The 16,203-nt window shown below is 42.0% G+C and overlaps 2 protein-coding genes across 2 annotated transcripts; both read left to right on the plus strand.

The window, feature by feature from the left end:
- The first annotated feature begins 4,537 nt into the window (after nt 1–4,537).
- LOC145485958 (uncharacterized) lies at nt 4,538–6,446 on the plus strand. Its single transcript, XM_081464626.1, has one exon. The coding sequence runs from the start codon at nt 4,740–4,742 to the stop codon at nt 5,883–5,885; it is 1,146 nt and encodes a 381-aa protein (XP_081320752.1). The 5' UTR covers nt 4,538–4,739; the 3' UTR covers nt 5,886–6,446.
- A 1,966-nt stretch (nt 6,447–8,412) lies between these two features.
- On the plus strand, nt 8,413–11,574 carry LOC145485961 (uncharacterized). Its single transcript, XM_081464631.1, has 3 exons — nt 8,413–9,150; nt 9,623–9,957; nt 11,006–11,574. Exons 1-2 carry the CDS (start codon nt 8,469–8,471, stop codon nt 9,928–9,930), a joined length of 990 nt encoding a protein of 329 aa, XP_081320757.1. The 5' UTR covers nt 8,413–8,468; the 3' UTR covers nt 9,931–9,957; nt 11,006–11,574.
- Nucleotides 11,575–16,203: the final 4,629 nt, after the last annotated feature.

Raw genomic sequence — 16,203 nt, forward strand, 5'->3', positions numbered from 1 at the left:
GATTTCTTTGTTTAAGTTTTCATGTTTTCCTCATAATTATTATACTTTTTGATGTTCCGGAATGTTCCGGAATGTTCCATGTTCCTGCTTTTTTTGACGGCCCCTTTCCTCTGGGTTTTGTGCAATTGCTAAGTTGTGAACTCAAGTGGAAGGGGTCAAGGAGTTTTTTTTAATTTTTATTTCAGTCTTTGTTCTTTAAACTTTCCTCTAATGTGGTCAGTGCTGTGCTACAATAAGTCGTTGGCAAATTGTAAGGAATTTAAAACTTATCCGGATAATTTACAGAAAAACATAGTATCCTCATCAGACATGTTTCCTTTGCGCTTATTTTGGCAGTGCAGTTGGTCGGAAGTGCCGGTGAGTAACCTCAAGGAAAAAGAACCGGCTCTGGTGAGGTGGCTTAAGGTGATTTTAAGGCTAGATCGTTACAGAGTAGAAGAAAGCATGAAATTTGACACAAAGAATCTTGTTGGTATAAGAAACAAATTTAGCCTGGGTGCCACGCGATTCGATGATCGGGGGGGGGGGGGGAAGACACGTCATTTCAATTCTCGATAAGCTTCATTAGCATGAAAACGAGGCTGATAAATCAATCCATAGCTAAGCGCGGGAAAATATGCAAAAGGCGCCAAATACGGGAAACGCGAGTCCAGGAATTCAGTTCAGGATCAGTTTTGGTTTTATGACGAAAGTGTTATCTGTAAACAACCTTTAATCATGTGTTAACTTCGTTCAGGCAGCACGAGGTAAGACAAACAGAATATTTGATTACCTGACGATGCAATTTAAGCTTGAGATGGCCGGCGAAATAGATTAATTTTAAGAGGCCAACTCTCTATTTATATTGAACAGAATGAACAGAATGCTTGGTTTCTACTTTGGGTAGATAGTTATTTAAGGTTACTGTCTACCTTCAGATCGGCAATTTTCTTCAAATTTGGATTTTTGGTTCAAAGTAATGGTTGAAGAGTAATCTCTAATTTCTGAAAACAAAATTGAAAAAAACTTAATATTGGCGGAGAAATGGAGGTTTTACGTTATGGCCCGAAGTAAAAGTTCCTTCTTGATTGACAGCCCTATAACGTGTACGCAATCAACCGAGACTACTTTTGCGGGAATATTACTTGTATGGATACCACGAATTGGCTGGCTACTCAGTTAATCAGCATTGTTAATCCAAGCATTTTTCGTATTAGGTGTAATTCTATTAAGTTATAAGTAAACATGGATCACGCAAAACTCTGTTTACCAGTTCCAAAAAGCGAAGAACGAATGAAAACACATTGAAGAAGCGAAAGTTGCCCTCGCGAATGAAGCTATAGCTATCGGATCAAACGGGCAAAAAGATCGAGTCAAGAGAAAAGAAAGGTTCTGTAAAAATTTGGGAACTCGACAGCGATAACAACGACGTTTACAGTGACTCCTTTGTTGAGTCCGATACCGATGAATCGTCCAACTCATTGAGATCCATTGGAATATTATCGATGCACATTTGCTCCGCCGTGCTTTCTTTTGTTTAGTTTGTTCTCGCCGCCCAGCCACTCTAGCGTTCGTATCCTTTTTCGTCTTCCCCATTTTGCCAGACCAGCTTCAAGAAAACCCGAGCAAGCTCTCCGCCTTGGGCGCAATGCGAAACACTAGGGTTTTTTGGAGATTCACGAGTAAATTTCACCGCGAGTTAATGGTAGTAAATTTTCCAAGCGCTGATTGGCTCAGTGATCTGAGAACTCAGTTGAATGCGTTTGTGGGCGGAGTTTGTTTGCGAAGCAAGAGATTTTTCTTAGCGCTGTTTTCTCGAATAAATTTTTTCGCTTGAAGCAGACACTTTAAAGGGTTACAACTCAAAGGGAATTTGTTTGATTGCCCTCAAATTTGGACCGTAGCTAGATTAACATATAAAAAGCAAAAACATGTCTGCGCATTGTTTATTTCGAAATATTTTTTCTCCGAGAGCAATTTTTGTACAATCACTTCACATTTTTTAAATCCTATTTCGAAAATGTTCTGCAACTTTTTACTGCAATTGAATATGGCAAAACGCAGGCACGCTTTTTTAGCGCTTTTTGTCCTGAAACCGAGGAAAAAAATAAATTGGCGAAAAACAAAATTCGCTTTGACTTGTAGCTTCCAAAAGGTGACGCTCGCATTTAGTAACCGTGAAAAAAATCGGCAGAACATTTTATTTCAAAACTTTTGGTATGGTTTGATAGCCAGCTCTATAAGCTTTAATTTGATATAGGGGTTTAGGTATCTACGGCTTAAACCGGACGCGCTACATCGCTTGGACGCGAGACACCCCTGAAGGTATACGGTAACCTTAATTGAATTCAGATTCTTTGGGCTACTGTTAAGGTGGCCGAACACAGTTTTCGCGCGCGCTTTTGCTGATGCAATTCAGCGCGCGCGCACCAGGATTGAAAAACAAACATACCTTCAATAGAGCGATCATTTTACTTACTCAACACCCGCACTATATGCGCTATTTTTCTCCATTACTGAACGCAGTGTATTGATGCTTTTAGTCTTTTATTACAAAGCTATGTTAGAAAAGGTAACGACGCAAAGAACCCAGCAATTCTCAGCTTTTTCTTTGTTACCGAAAGAACCCAGTTAAATGCAGCGCATGCGCAGTTGCTCGAAAAATTGAGACCGATTGCTTTTGCAGAAACTTGCCGATTTCTAACGATCCAGTCGATAGAATTTCAAGAAATTTGGCAAAAAAATAATTCAGAAACCACTTGAATGATCTATCGCAAAAAATCTGAATTTTGACATAGGGAACTTTTAATAATACAGAACATGCAGTGAAAACGATTTACGGCGAATTACGAAAGTCGTCTATGTCAAAATTTTATTAGAACAGTGTTGACAGAAGGGATTTAATGTCAATTCATAGTGGGCAAATGATGAAAAAAATCTAACGACTGAATTTCTTAAAAATAAACAAAAACCATTTTTTAAGCCTTGTTTTTAACCAGCCCCGTTTCCATGGCAACAGCACTCACCTTAGCCAAAATGTGAGAATAAACCCTTCTGTAGTTAACCTTGACTCTTGCAAAAAACGGGCGCCAAAGCATAAATAGCTTTAAAGTAATGGTGAATTAGGCAGAGGCGCTTGAAAACTGTGTTCGGCCACCTTAACTGTTTATTACGGCAAAAACGAATAATTTCCGAAGGGTATTTTAAACGAAGTTCAGAACCTGACTATCAAGCGACGATGAAACTTCACTAGCTTTAAGTTCCCAGCAGTCAAGTATTGGAAATGCATTTACTAAACAGCAACAAACCTTTTCGGTTTATTTTCTGTAGCAGGTAAAAGAGCGTCGTTTCAACTGAGAACTGCGATAAAACATTTTTGGCCACACATTTTTATTGCACTGTAAAGCAAACAAAGTGATGTTTATCAAGACGAAACCTCGACCAGAGTCAAGAGGCAGTTTTTGAGCAAGGCGGTTTGTTTATTTTGTGGGGAAACTGGCGACCTTCACGAGGTTATGACACTAGAAGTTGATGAAAAAGTGCGAAAAATGGCCACCGACCTCCAAGATTAAGCTTTGTTAGAGCACATATCAGGTGGAGATATGATCGCAATCGAGGCAAAATACCACAAAACGTGTATGACAAATCTAACTAATCGTCACAGGGCATTTCTTCGTCAAAGTCAAGATTGCCAGTCAGGTGAGGAAGATAAGAAGAATGAGGCTAGGGCTTTCGTAGAGTTAATTTCATCCATGGAGAGCTGTGTAGACGATGGAAAGTACATATTGACCCTGACAGAACTACATCAATTGTACGTGAACCGTCTACAAGATTTTGGCATTGAGAAAGAACTTAACAAGGCCCGTCTAAAATCACGCATCCTAAGTCAAATCCCTGGCAAACGTCAGGAACAAAGTGACGGGAAGAATGTTCTCCTAGTTTTCAATAAAGGAATGGCGGCCTTGCTTAGGGAAGAGTTATGGAAACATGACTATGAATCCGACGCTCTAATTCAGTTGGTGAAAGCAGCAAGGATTGTGAGATGCGAAATGTTTAACGAACCTGGATTCCACTTTGATGGGAGTTTCCCCAGTAATTGCCAAAATGCATCAGTTCCCTCTTCTCTAAAGGTGTTAATATCAATGCTGTTGAATGGGTCCAATGTAGCACAAGGAAGCGCAACAGAGTCACAAGCAACACTGACAATATCACAACTAATTGTTTTCAACTCCAAGAAGAAATCCTCTTCAACTTCCAGCAACCGACATTCACTGGAAAGGGAACCCCCATTGCCACTTTACGTTGGCCTGAGTATACACGCATATACCAGAAGCAAGAAGATCATAAACCAGCTCTATCCACTGAGGATAAGCGTCTCATACGACAGAGTGGATGATTTGATGAATGGTTTTGGCACTGCTGTATGCAGTCGCTTTCAACAAGATGGAGTGGTTTGTCCCCTAAACTTGAACTGTGGCCTTTTTACTATTAGAGCCCTTGACAATATAGATTACAATCCTCCTTCAACTACAGCACAGGGATCCTTTCACGGCACAGGGATAAGTCTCTTTCAGTTCCCAAGCAGCTCGGTAGCTGGCGCTCAGTCGAAGCCTCCAATAACACTTCCTCAAGGATCGGAAAGGAATATACAGCTTCCAGAGAGCTTTACAACCGTTCCTGCAATTGGCGTTAAAACAACGGAACTTGCTGTATCAAAAACAGCGTATACAGACGCTTTTTCCGGAAACTTACAGGAAGCAATGGCACAGGAAGATTGTTGGGTTCAGCATGCACTTGCTACTGTAGACAAGGAAGTTCGAAGTAATGACGTCATTACTTGGTCAGGCTACCACGGATCCATGAACAGGCCACCGCCTATGTTGCCAGTAATTTCTGGACTGCTGCCCCTGTTTTACGAAAAAGCTTCTTCATTGGCAATGGTCAAACATGGAATGGAGATGCAGCGAAAGGCAACGGCGTACCTAAATCCGGGGCAAATTCCTATCACTACATTTGACCAGCCTTTGTTTGCAATTGCAAAATTTGTTCAATGGAACTGGCCCTTGGTCCATGGAGAGAGCAGGCATGTAGTGATGTTTGGCGGACTGCACATCGAAATGGCTCTATGGAGTGTATGCGGTGACCTCCTGGAAGATTCAGGATGGACAGCATCATTGGCAGAAGCTGGGATCGCATCTTCTGGTACAGCAGAGTCATTCTTGAAAGTGACCCATTTAACAAGAACAAGGCATGCTCACCAAGTAACTATTTTAGCTCTCCACAAGCTCCGAAGGGAGGAATTTCTCCAGAGTCCCGGCCCTGTGTATGATGAAGAATCTTTTGAGCAGTGGAAGTCCTCCACAAGTGAAAAGAGCCCCACTTTCCATTTTTGGGACATGATTCTCAGGTTGGAAGTCCTCATACTCATTTTCATTAGATCCCTTCGTGAAGGAAATTTTCTACTCTATGTTGAAACACTTGAAGCCCTCGTTCCATGGTTTCACTCCTTGGATCATACTAATTATGCACGATGGCTTCCAGTGCACATCAGGGACATGACATCCTTGTCACCAGCAGTCAAAGAAGACGTACAGAAATACTGGGTTGTAGCTAAGACAAAGAAGCCATTTTCTATGATACCAATTGATCAAGCTCACGAACAGAACAACGCCATCGTAAAAGGTTCTGGTGGTGCAGTGGGCTTAACCGAAAGCCCAACAGCATTTCAAAGATGGATGGTCTCTGGTCCGGGGTTTGCTCGCTTGCTGGTAGAGTTTCAAGCTCCGTACCTCACAGAAAATGACCCCAATGCTGAAAAGTCGTTAAAACACCATGAAAGTGACATTTCTACACAGAAGACATACCAGACGCAGGTGCTAAAACTGACAGACGCGATGAAAACATAAGGAAATCCGTTTCAAGGAGACGTGGAAGAGCTTGTGAACATTGCAACTGGAGATTACGCATCAGAAGAGGTTGTAAATGCATTGAAGTCTATCGAGAGTGTGGGCCAGAATCAGTACAAGAATTTTGTAAAGACAGTGATCGAAGATAGAACTGTATCGATTCATGATACCATCAAGAAAAATTTTCTGCCGCTGTTTAAACGACAAAAGCCCAAGCCAAAAACAAAGTCAAAGCAGCAAGTAAGTGCACTGAAAAGCGATTGCAACCTTTTCAGCCGTTTGTACATTGCCACCCAGCATCGAAGCGGAGACCTAGACGAATTTTTTATGCACGAAAACCAGCCCTACCCACCATCTCTCTCCGAGTTTGGAAAGCTAAGATTCGGGAAGAAGTCAGACCTCTTGACATGTGTTAAGCCTGCCAGTACAAAGCAGCCGGATCCATCTCCACTCTACGATTGTAAGATCTTTGATGGAGCAGCTGTTGTTCACGTCCTTCCATCCACAACTGTTTCCACCTTTGATAGCTATGCTGGAAACGTCTTTATCCCATTCATTCTGAATCATCTCCATTCAAGTAAACGAGTGGACATTGTTTGGGATACGTACAAGGCGAACAGTATCAAGGATTCAACAAGAGAGAAGAGAGGTAAGTGTCAGAGAAGAAAAGTACCAACAAGAAAGAACTCTTTGCCTTCCTGACAAGCAGAGTTTCAAACTTCCAGTTTCCCGAGAACAAGGAAGTAAACATCACCTCAGACGAATCTGTAGTCTCAAGCAGAAGTTCTACCGATATACAGAGATGTGACCACGAGGAAGCCGACACAAGAATTGCTGTACATGTTCAACACGCGCTGAACAAAGGATATAGTCAGGTTTTTGTCCGCACAGTGGATACGGATGTTCTTGTGAAAATGATAGGGATTTTTCATGCCTTGATCGCTTTGTACCCGTCTGCAACCATCTGGATTGGTTTGGGCATGGGGAAATATGTCCAACACATCAGCGTGAATGCCACCTGCGCATTTCTTGGCCCTTAAACATCTCGGGCACTCCCTATGTTTCATTCATTCACTGGATGCGACCCCGACCTCTTGTTTCTTTGGCAAGGATAAGAAGTCCGCCTGGGACGCATGGAAGTCATTCCCTGACGTGACAGGGGCATTTAAGTTCCTGCAAGATCACCCTTATTACCAGCTGGACAAGGATGATTTCATCTTCAAACTTCTAGAGCGATTTATCTAAGGCCAGCAATGTGATCAATGTAAATGAAGCCCGCAAAGAAATTTTCACCAAAAGGAACAGGACCCTAGAGAACATCCCTCCCACACAGGTAAATTGAGTTCGCAACATTTTGTAAGGAGTGAAATTCAGGCTTTCGACTTATTCTACTGTTCTTATTTATTTCATGCCGTGTTTCTGTAGTAATAAATGTGTAACGACAGGGACAAAAGTAGCAAACAGTGAATTCTAATTTTGCTTATGTAGGACGCGCTATTACAGCACGCTTTAAGAGCAGTTTACCAAAGTAGCATCTGGTACACAAGCCTGCAGGCCGTTCAGATGGTTCCTTCACCCGAGGGATGGGGTTGGTGTGACATGGATGGCACGTGGAAACCTGTCTGGATGACCCTTCCTGAAGGCGGCCAAAGCCTGTCTAGAACTCCTTAAATGTGGTTGCAAACAAGAATGTGCTGGCAGATGCAAATGTATCAAAGCTAATCTCCCTTGTACAGGGTTATGTCAGTGTTCAGGAGAATGCAGCAATAATTAACATTAACCTGATCTTAATAGAATGTGTTTCAAATTCCGTGTTGCCAGCCAGTTTTCAACGTTTTCCTGATAGCTGGTAACCTCAGACGCCCTCCTCCCCCCGACACATCTCCGTGATTTGATTTTTTCGAGCTTGTCGTAAATATTTTCGTAGTGCGACTTGCAGTTTACGATATATATATAAACACGGGATGTGTGTGCTTTTCTTAGTTTACTCCATTCTGTAATGACATTCTTGTTATGTATTCAGTATGTGCGAGAAAACAAAAATCTCGGGAGGTGATTGTCACGTGATTACATCATAATTACTATTAAATCTTCGTGAAATAAATAGAGTACCCAAATGATTATTTCTAATGTTCTTAAACAAATATTAACCGATTATTTTACAACATTTTAATATGTAAGCCTCGTTTTCATGCTGGCAAAGAGTTTTGCAAATTGAATTGCGTGTCACGCCCCCCCCCCCCCCCCCCTCACTCATATTGTTTTCTGTTGATAAGAGACCGGAAACCGGGGAATTTAGCAAATAGTAACGAAATGCCGGACTTTTTTCTTTTACGAACGGAAAAAGTCGAAAAAGAGGAGTACTAGTGGAGGTAGTCTACACTTTCGATGGGATATGGCATAACATTACTGCTCCATTTACGTTTCAACTGAAATTTCCGCAGCCCTTGGCTCTAAATGACTACTCCACTTTCACTTTCTGATCACGTCACGACTCACGTGACTTAGTTTACTTCAGCTAAGTCGGTAACCTATTCTTCATTTTGGAGATTTCAGTGTGTCGTTTGTTCGTTAGAAGAAACTATGAGTGTTCAAAATGTTAGATGTGAAGACCAAGGCTTGGAAGACGCAGAAAGTCACTTCAAAGAAGCATGCGAGATCTTCATGCGAGAAGCAAAGAGACTTCGCCAGGAGCAAGAAGCAATCAACTCCATGTCGAAGAAGCTGGAACATGTTCACTTTTCCTCGACTGTTAAGCTCAATGTCGGCGGCCACCACTTCACTACAAGTCTTCAAACACTAACCAAAGATCCAAACTCGATGCTGGCGGCCATGTTTTCAGGGAAGTTTGAGATGAAGCCTTCAGAGGACGGAACGTTCTTTATCGACCGAGACGGAACTCACTTCCGGTTTATACTCAATTATCTTCGTAACGGCGAGTTGATATTACCAGAAGGTGCAACATGTCACAAGGAGCTTGAAGCAGAAGCTAAATTCTATCAGATTCAAGGGATACTGGATGAGCTGAAGCCGAAGAATTTCGAGGACTCGGTGATTCTGACGAATGAAGAGCATCGAAGGGTGTTAAAAGTGTGGTTGTCTTCTCAGGAGGGCAAATGGCACCTTCTGTTCCGAGCTTCTCGAGATGGCTTCGCTGCTGCAACCTTCCACTCCAAATGTGATAATAGAGGGCCCACTGTCACCGTTGTGAATAGTGGAAACTACATTTTTGGAGGCTTCAATGAACAGTCATGGACAAGCCCAGGTAAGTTTACAGATTTCAAAGTTTTAATCAATAAACAGTGTCCCTTGTAATTCATCCAATTCAGATAGTCGCCATTGTGAAAACAGGAAACAATGATTTCGGAGGCTTCACCGAAGTGTAATGGGCAAGTGGTAAGTCAACTTGAGCATCAGGAGAGGAGAGGAGGAGAGGGGAAGAAGGAACTCTCTCCGCCCGTCCCCGTTTCAAGGAGCCTAATACAAACTGGTGCCTAGAATCAGGTGGTGATAAACTGGGAGCCAGCGAGACATGCGATATTCATAGGTCGTATTTGAAATTGTTACAGAATAAAAACCATCATTCCTGACTAAGAAGCTACAAAGTCACCTGATATGCAAAAGTTATATTGTTTGCAACAGACTGGCAATGTCAATAATTTATTTAACTGACGAAAAAGAAGACTGTTTATTTAACCAGAGCCTAAATATTAAGACAAAGATATTTGCATCATCAGGATCTGATTCATGGCTAACATCCTCGCAAGCATTTTTGTTTAGCGTGGTCAACCCGAATGGACTGGGACCAACTAAACTGCCTCTCACCAAGAATAAACAAAATGCCATCCACTGTGTCAGCAGCTATGGACCCTCGTTTGGCGGAGGGCATGACCTACATATATCAGGGAATGCAAACGCAGGTACCTCAAGCTACAGTGGCCTTGGCTACTCGTATGAGTGTCCTTCGGGACAGGAAAGCACGTTCTTCACGGGTGCTGAAAACTTTTCTGTGACAGATTATGAAGTGTTTGGTCTCCACAACTGACATCAAACATTACAGTGGATCACTCAGGTAAAATGTTAGTTTAAATAGGTGAGGGTTGTTTAATACACCCGATCCGAAACGGGTCGCCAAACTGGTGACGATCCGTGACGGCTCGTGACGGCCCGTCACAGTTTGTCAGTTTGCGACATGTCCGCCGATCGTCACGTTCGGGACGGATGGTAACAACCCTTGATCGTTTGCCAGGTCGCGAGGGACTTAGAAAAAAATCGTGTTTGTACTATGAAGGGGGATGAATTCGTCGGCGGATCGTCCCGATCGGGACGGTTCGCGACGACCCGTGATGGATAGTGACGATTCGTGACGATTTGTCCGTTCGCGAGAGACTTCGATAATATTATGGCGGTATTATGGAGGGAGGTGAAAATGTCGGGGGATCGTCCCGATCGGGACGGATCGCGACGACCCGTCACCGTTTGTGCAGTTCGCGACATGCCGGCGGATGGTCACGACCAGGACGGATGGTGACGATTCGTGACTGGTTGTCAGTTCGCGAGAGGCTCATCATTAACCTGCGTCGTTCTTTACACTTGTGCGAATGTCTGTGGCCGCTGTTTTTTTAGAACGAGGAATATTCGCACACTTCATTCGCCTGTTTATTTCCGCTAACCCTTTTAGCGACATGACTTCCGCTGTGACGGTCGAGAAAGTCGGTGACGATTCGTGACGGGTCGTAACGACCCGGCGAACCAACACCCCTTTTGCGACCCGTTACGGACCGGGTGTATTGGACATGAGTGAAAATAGGTGATGCATTGGTGACGGGATATACATGAATGATGGCTGTACTTTGCGGGGGTATAGAGGTTCTTAGCTTTTTCTTCATTGTCGTCCCACACCGTTGTGTCAGATCTTGCAAAATTAAAACTTTGAGAGGCTATTTAACACCTAAACTGATTGGGCACAATTTTACTTCGACTGGCCGAGGGATTGAGCAAGTCTGATTCGCCTCTTGATTGCTTAATTAGTTCTCGTGTTCATTCACATTCTTCGGCTTGTGAAATTATCTAGGCTTTATTTGTTTACCATCTGATGTTTCTTCTTCTTTCGTTTGCAGTAAAACCACACGTTTGTGACACGATTTTCCTGAAATATCCGCAGTGTATTCAACGGTTTGCCGAAGTAGGGCCGTAGTGAAAATACCCAGTGCCTTTTAGAGTTGTTGCATTGTAACATACAATGTTTTATGATAATGTAACCTGAATATATGCCTTGAAACGTAATTTAGATTGAAACAAGTATGTCTACCAAGGGCGGAGAGCGAAAACGGTCAGTAAACGAAGAATTCAAAATTTGCGTAGTTTAATAACTGGATAATTTGATGAAATGTTCATCTAAGAGAAAATTAACATATCACTTACATATTCTAATCTTCTAGAAGATAGGTGTTTCTATTACAGTTCTCACCGATTTGACATGCCAGCGAAGAAAAAGAGTCAATTCTGTTTTCTATTACGTCTGTTAGATACTACACGCGTTCTGATTGGTCAATTTAGCGGCGCGTATTCTACTGTACGGCCCAGTGGCGGATCTAGGGAAGGGCCCCCTTATTTTGGGTCAGAAAAAGAAATCGCAGAAGGAAGAAAGGCCGGCAGGGCAAACAAAAAAGAAATCCTCCCCCCCAACCCCCCCCAACCCCCCTCCCCCCCCCCCCCATCCCGCCTCCGTTAGCTCAAAGTCTGGATGCGCCACTGCGGCCCACCAAAATTTGAAGTTGTTTTTGTCGCCAAAACGTCTCGTAATTGAAGGCCAAGTTTTAACGTCAAATAAATGTACAAACATTTACATTCTTACAGAATGTAAAACATGTAAGAGTAGGTAAATGTGTTAGCGACTTCCCAACTCCTTTTGCTTTTGACTCACATCAGTCATTTGAAGCCGACTGACTTGGAATCCTTCAGACACACGGTAGAGATAATAAATATTTATATCTTACTATCCCTGTATATACCCTTTTCGTTGCTCTATGTTCTTTAATATAATAATTCCGTCTTCTCGTCCGTAATGCAAGTTACGGATCCTCGGTTTCCCCTTAGATTCACAGACCGCTTTCTTCGCTAATGGGCACAAATCAAACTGGAAAAAAACCCGGTCCCGAACTTACAGTGCGGACCTCGAACTCGGTTAGTAAAGGGTATGTATTAACACTTTCGCCTCATTTGAATGCCTTTTGAAGCAAGAATATTTGACCGCAGATTCAGCTGCAATCACAGCTATTGTCTCAATGATCAGAAAAAGCAACCTTTTTAATTACTTTAGTTTAAGGGTACGTTTAACCACGTGTTGATTTGTGCTTTCATTACAGTTTCACCTTAACTGACTTGTTGCCTGGTGTAAGAAAAATCGCCAAATTAGCAAAATCAGCGATCACTTATTTCCAATGTAAGTTTCCATTTAAATGGCTGGTGATGGTTACTCAACACAATTCAATCACAAAATACATGACAGCGAACTTTTATTTTCATGTTTACAAATACTTGTTTAAACAGGTTTTGCTGTTGCTCTGGTAAAATGACAAAACTTGCTCACCAATGATTTAGACAAACTTTTTGTGTATTTGTTAGAGCGCTTTTTACTTGAGTTTCGATACTAGTTCTCGTTTGTTTAGGTTTTGCGTTACTTAATTTACTTTGCGATTGGCTTAAAAATCTCCCGCCACTTTCTCAACCAATCACAAGTAACACCAAAACCAATCGTGCACGTTTTCCCGCGCTATTCTAACTCACCGGCAACATGTTGTTTCGAGTTTGAATGGTTCTCTGCTTCCCCTATGTCCTTTGTGATTGGCCAGAGTAATCACTTTGGTTTCGGCATAGTTGAAGATGATTTCCAGTCCGTACTACGCACTTTCGAGGGTTTGCCTTAGTTTTTTGTTTTGACTGATGTAAGACGTCACAAAATGTAACATTTCGCAACTACTTACATGAAGAAAATTCAAAGTTTCATGTCGACCGCCATTATGGAGTCTGACATCACTTGATGAAACTGCTTCTAGCTGTAAAAATCACAGAAATTGTTGGAAAAAGAATTTAAAATGCTTCGAAGATAAGGTAGGTGGTTCGTAACGAACGGATAACATCGATTCGCATTCCACCGAGTGAGACCCACTAACATTAGAGTTCTGAGGCTGCCCAGTACGGACTGGAAATCATCTTTAAGCCGGGGAAATTGTTATGAAACCTGGCAAAGTTCTTTGTTGTGTGTTTTTGTTGGCTGTTATAGGGGGTGACCCTGCTCAAAACCTCTGTGGCGGATCTATGGGGGGGGGGGGGGGTTCTAAATGTTTAAAAAAATGAGACATCATAACACGCCGACTTAGCCTCGTAATGCCGGAAATTCCATTTCCGAGGACATCAATCTTAAACATTTTCAGGGGGATTGACTCCGGACTCCCTACAGGAAACCGCCTTCGGCGGTCCATATCTCGAACCCCCTCTCTAAAATCTTGTATCCTGATATAGGTATTTGACTACTGAGTTCCAAAAACCCTTGAGGCAGTTATTCACACAACCCAGAGGGCACAATCATAAGATCAAGAATGAATGAATTTGATAAAGTAAATAATCATGAACCTCTAGCACCAGTGATTGGACAGACTTTGTGATCATCCCGTTTTTTTTTTAAATAGACCATTACTCTCCCCAAAACGTGGTCATGTGTGCTCATACAACTAGCCAAAAGAAGCATTGCGATCAAGAAATTCATGCATAGTCTATGAGCATAAAACAAAAGATGTGCAGGGTCAAGGACCCGTCCAACATAAATCTTAGCCTGTTTGTTTGTTTTTTTTTGTGATGTTTACCGTACTTCTTAACCATTTCCCTCTATTGACTATGGCTTCGGTCTTAGACGTTAATGTAGCATCCATTGATAAAGTTATTATCAAAGCACAATACTCACTGTCAAGTGCTGAATTGACCCTGTTCATAAATGACTGCCAATTTAAAATTTTTTTGTATGTATTTAAATTGGCCCAACTAACGTCGTCTGAAAGCAAAAATTCTTTTGAATTATCAACTCAAAAACGAAGTAAGTTGGGCTAATTTTAATGCTTACGAAAGAATTTTTAATTGCCAGCCATTTATGAATAGGGTCTATAAACCAGCTGGAAATTGTCATCAGCCAGCTCAGTTTAAAGTGAAAGTGCTGAATATAATGGTAGGTCTAAAGAACTAAGAAGAGAAATATCGAGAAAGCTAAGAAAAAGTTAACTAGGACAAAAGCACCTGAATAAAAAGACAAAAGAACCTGAATAAATATAGCACGGTACAATTTTCGTTTGCGGCATTGCTCAGTCGGGATTTCTTTTTAATTTCAAGTTGCCTTTAAGAAGGTACTGAATTCTTGCTCCCTTCTGAATTTGGCAAAATTATACAATTGTCACAAATGTAGCCTGCGAACATTCCCTCCTGGCTCCTCGCCACTCTCGTTAGCGTCTCTACCGCCAACATAAAGCTGACTCACACGTAAAATCCACCAGCTACGCAGGCTATTCTTTGCACACGGCCGGTGCTTCTGAAATTTTAGCACACCAATCAGGATTCAGCAGGCGGGATCACGTCACAGACCCACAGACCCAACTGTTCTGACTTAGCAAGCCCAAAGGAGAGGCATTCAAGTCGGGTCACCTTTCTCTCTGGAGACCAAATTGAAAATTCATGAAAAGGGATTTCAAATGACCTTTACAAAATTAAACTGCAAAGATTGGCATTTCATGTAATGTTATGTATTTTTTCCATCTATAAACTTTTTATTTAGTGCTAGAACTAGGTCCCCCGCGCCCGGTAATATCGTCGGGGCACGAAAGTACTATTAAAAAATTGTTCAGATTCTTCACAAAATAGTTTGTTCTTTGAAAAACTTAGCGCAGAGTTCTCGAGGTAAGAATAAGAAGAGGCTAAAGTACAGGGGGTTAGAACCTCCCGTTTGCGTATACCCTTATACTTCCGCTTCCCGTACCTTTATCTCCCGACTCCCGCCCTTGAGATTCAAAACAAATCCATTCATTTAGCCTCGCAGTCCTTGGGCGTTTCCTTTTCCTTTTTTTACTTTGTATTTAGCCTCGCTCCTCTTACATTACTCACGTCTTTTGACAGCTTAAGTGACAACATTTCATAACCTACGACCTAACTACCGTCAAAGGGTTTCAAAATTTAAAGGAATTAAGCCTCAGTTTTGTTAATTAGCCTAAGGGCGAATTGTTCGTCGGCCCAGAAGTCTGAAAAGACGCTAAATGCAAGTCAAATAAAATTTTGAGTTCTAGCTTGTTTTTGAAAGCGTCCAAACGCTTAATGAGTGACAAACTTACCACTTTGTATTTCTTTCCCGATTCCCGCCCTCTTAGAATTCCCGCTTCCCACCCTTCCCTCTCCCGCCTCCCGCCCCTATTTTCCCGGGCTGCCGTCCCTCTGTCCCACCCACTTAAATGCAGACTCATAGTCAAACATATATTTTCTGAATGTAGCGTGCTCCCCCTGACACCTTAATAAGACGGTTTCCCTCACGATTGCTATGTAATTTTAAATAGACAAAAAATCACAACGACGAGGAATCGGCTACTAAATTAAAAATATGCGAAAAGTAGACGAAGTCTTATGAAGGGAATAACAGTGATGGCAAAGAAAGCCCAAAGTGGCAGAGATCAGCAAAAATGACAACGGACACACAAGAAATGAGTATGTGTTATTTATCTTACCGTTCTAAATCGACTGTATTTCGTTTCCCATACAATGCCTTATAATGCGTTCATATTTCCAACGGCTCCTCTCTTTAATACCGCACCGTGTTAGGCTTTCACTTACTTTCGGGGGGTCGTTACTTTCGGAAGTTTACGGTAATAGTTTTAAGACACCAAAAGATAATTCGCCTTTAATTTGATTTGACTATCGCTGACCTCTCCTCGACTCAATTTCGAGTTAAGTCTTCATTTAATTTTCTGGTAAAAATAATTTTTATTTCTATTTTCTGTGGAAAAATAATAATTTTCCGGGAAAATGCCACTAAAATGCTCGAACAATGCTTTAATGCTTTTGCCTCACTAAAATGCTCGAAAAAATGGTAGCATAATGTGCACTGAAAAGCCTCAGTCCAGACTCACCAGGGTTCTTTCCGCCCTCTCACACGACGCGCGCGTGACGCTTTCATGAATAAATACGTAACCAGGGTAACGTGTCCTAGCATCAATTTACTATTCGCTTTTCTCGAGACTTGAACGTCACGTTATCCGCTTCGAGAAACACACCACATTTGAGATTT

The sequence above is a fragment of the Orbicella franksi genome, chromosome 4, assembly GCF_964199315.1.
Source record: "Orbicella franksi chromosome 4, jaOrbFran1.1, whole genome shotgun sequence".
NCBI lineage: Eukaryota > Metazoa > Cnidaria > Anthozoa > Scleractinia > Merulinidae > Orbicella > Orbicella franksi.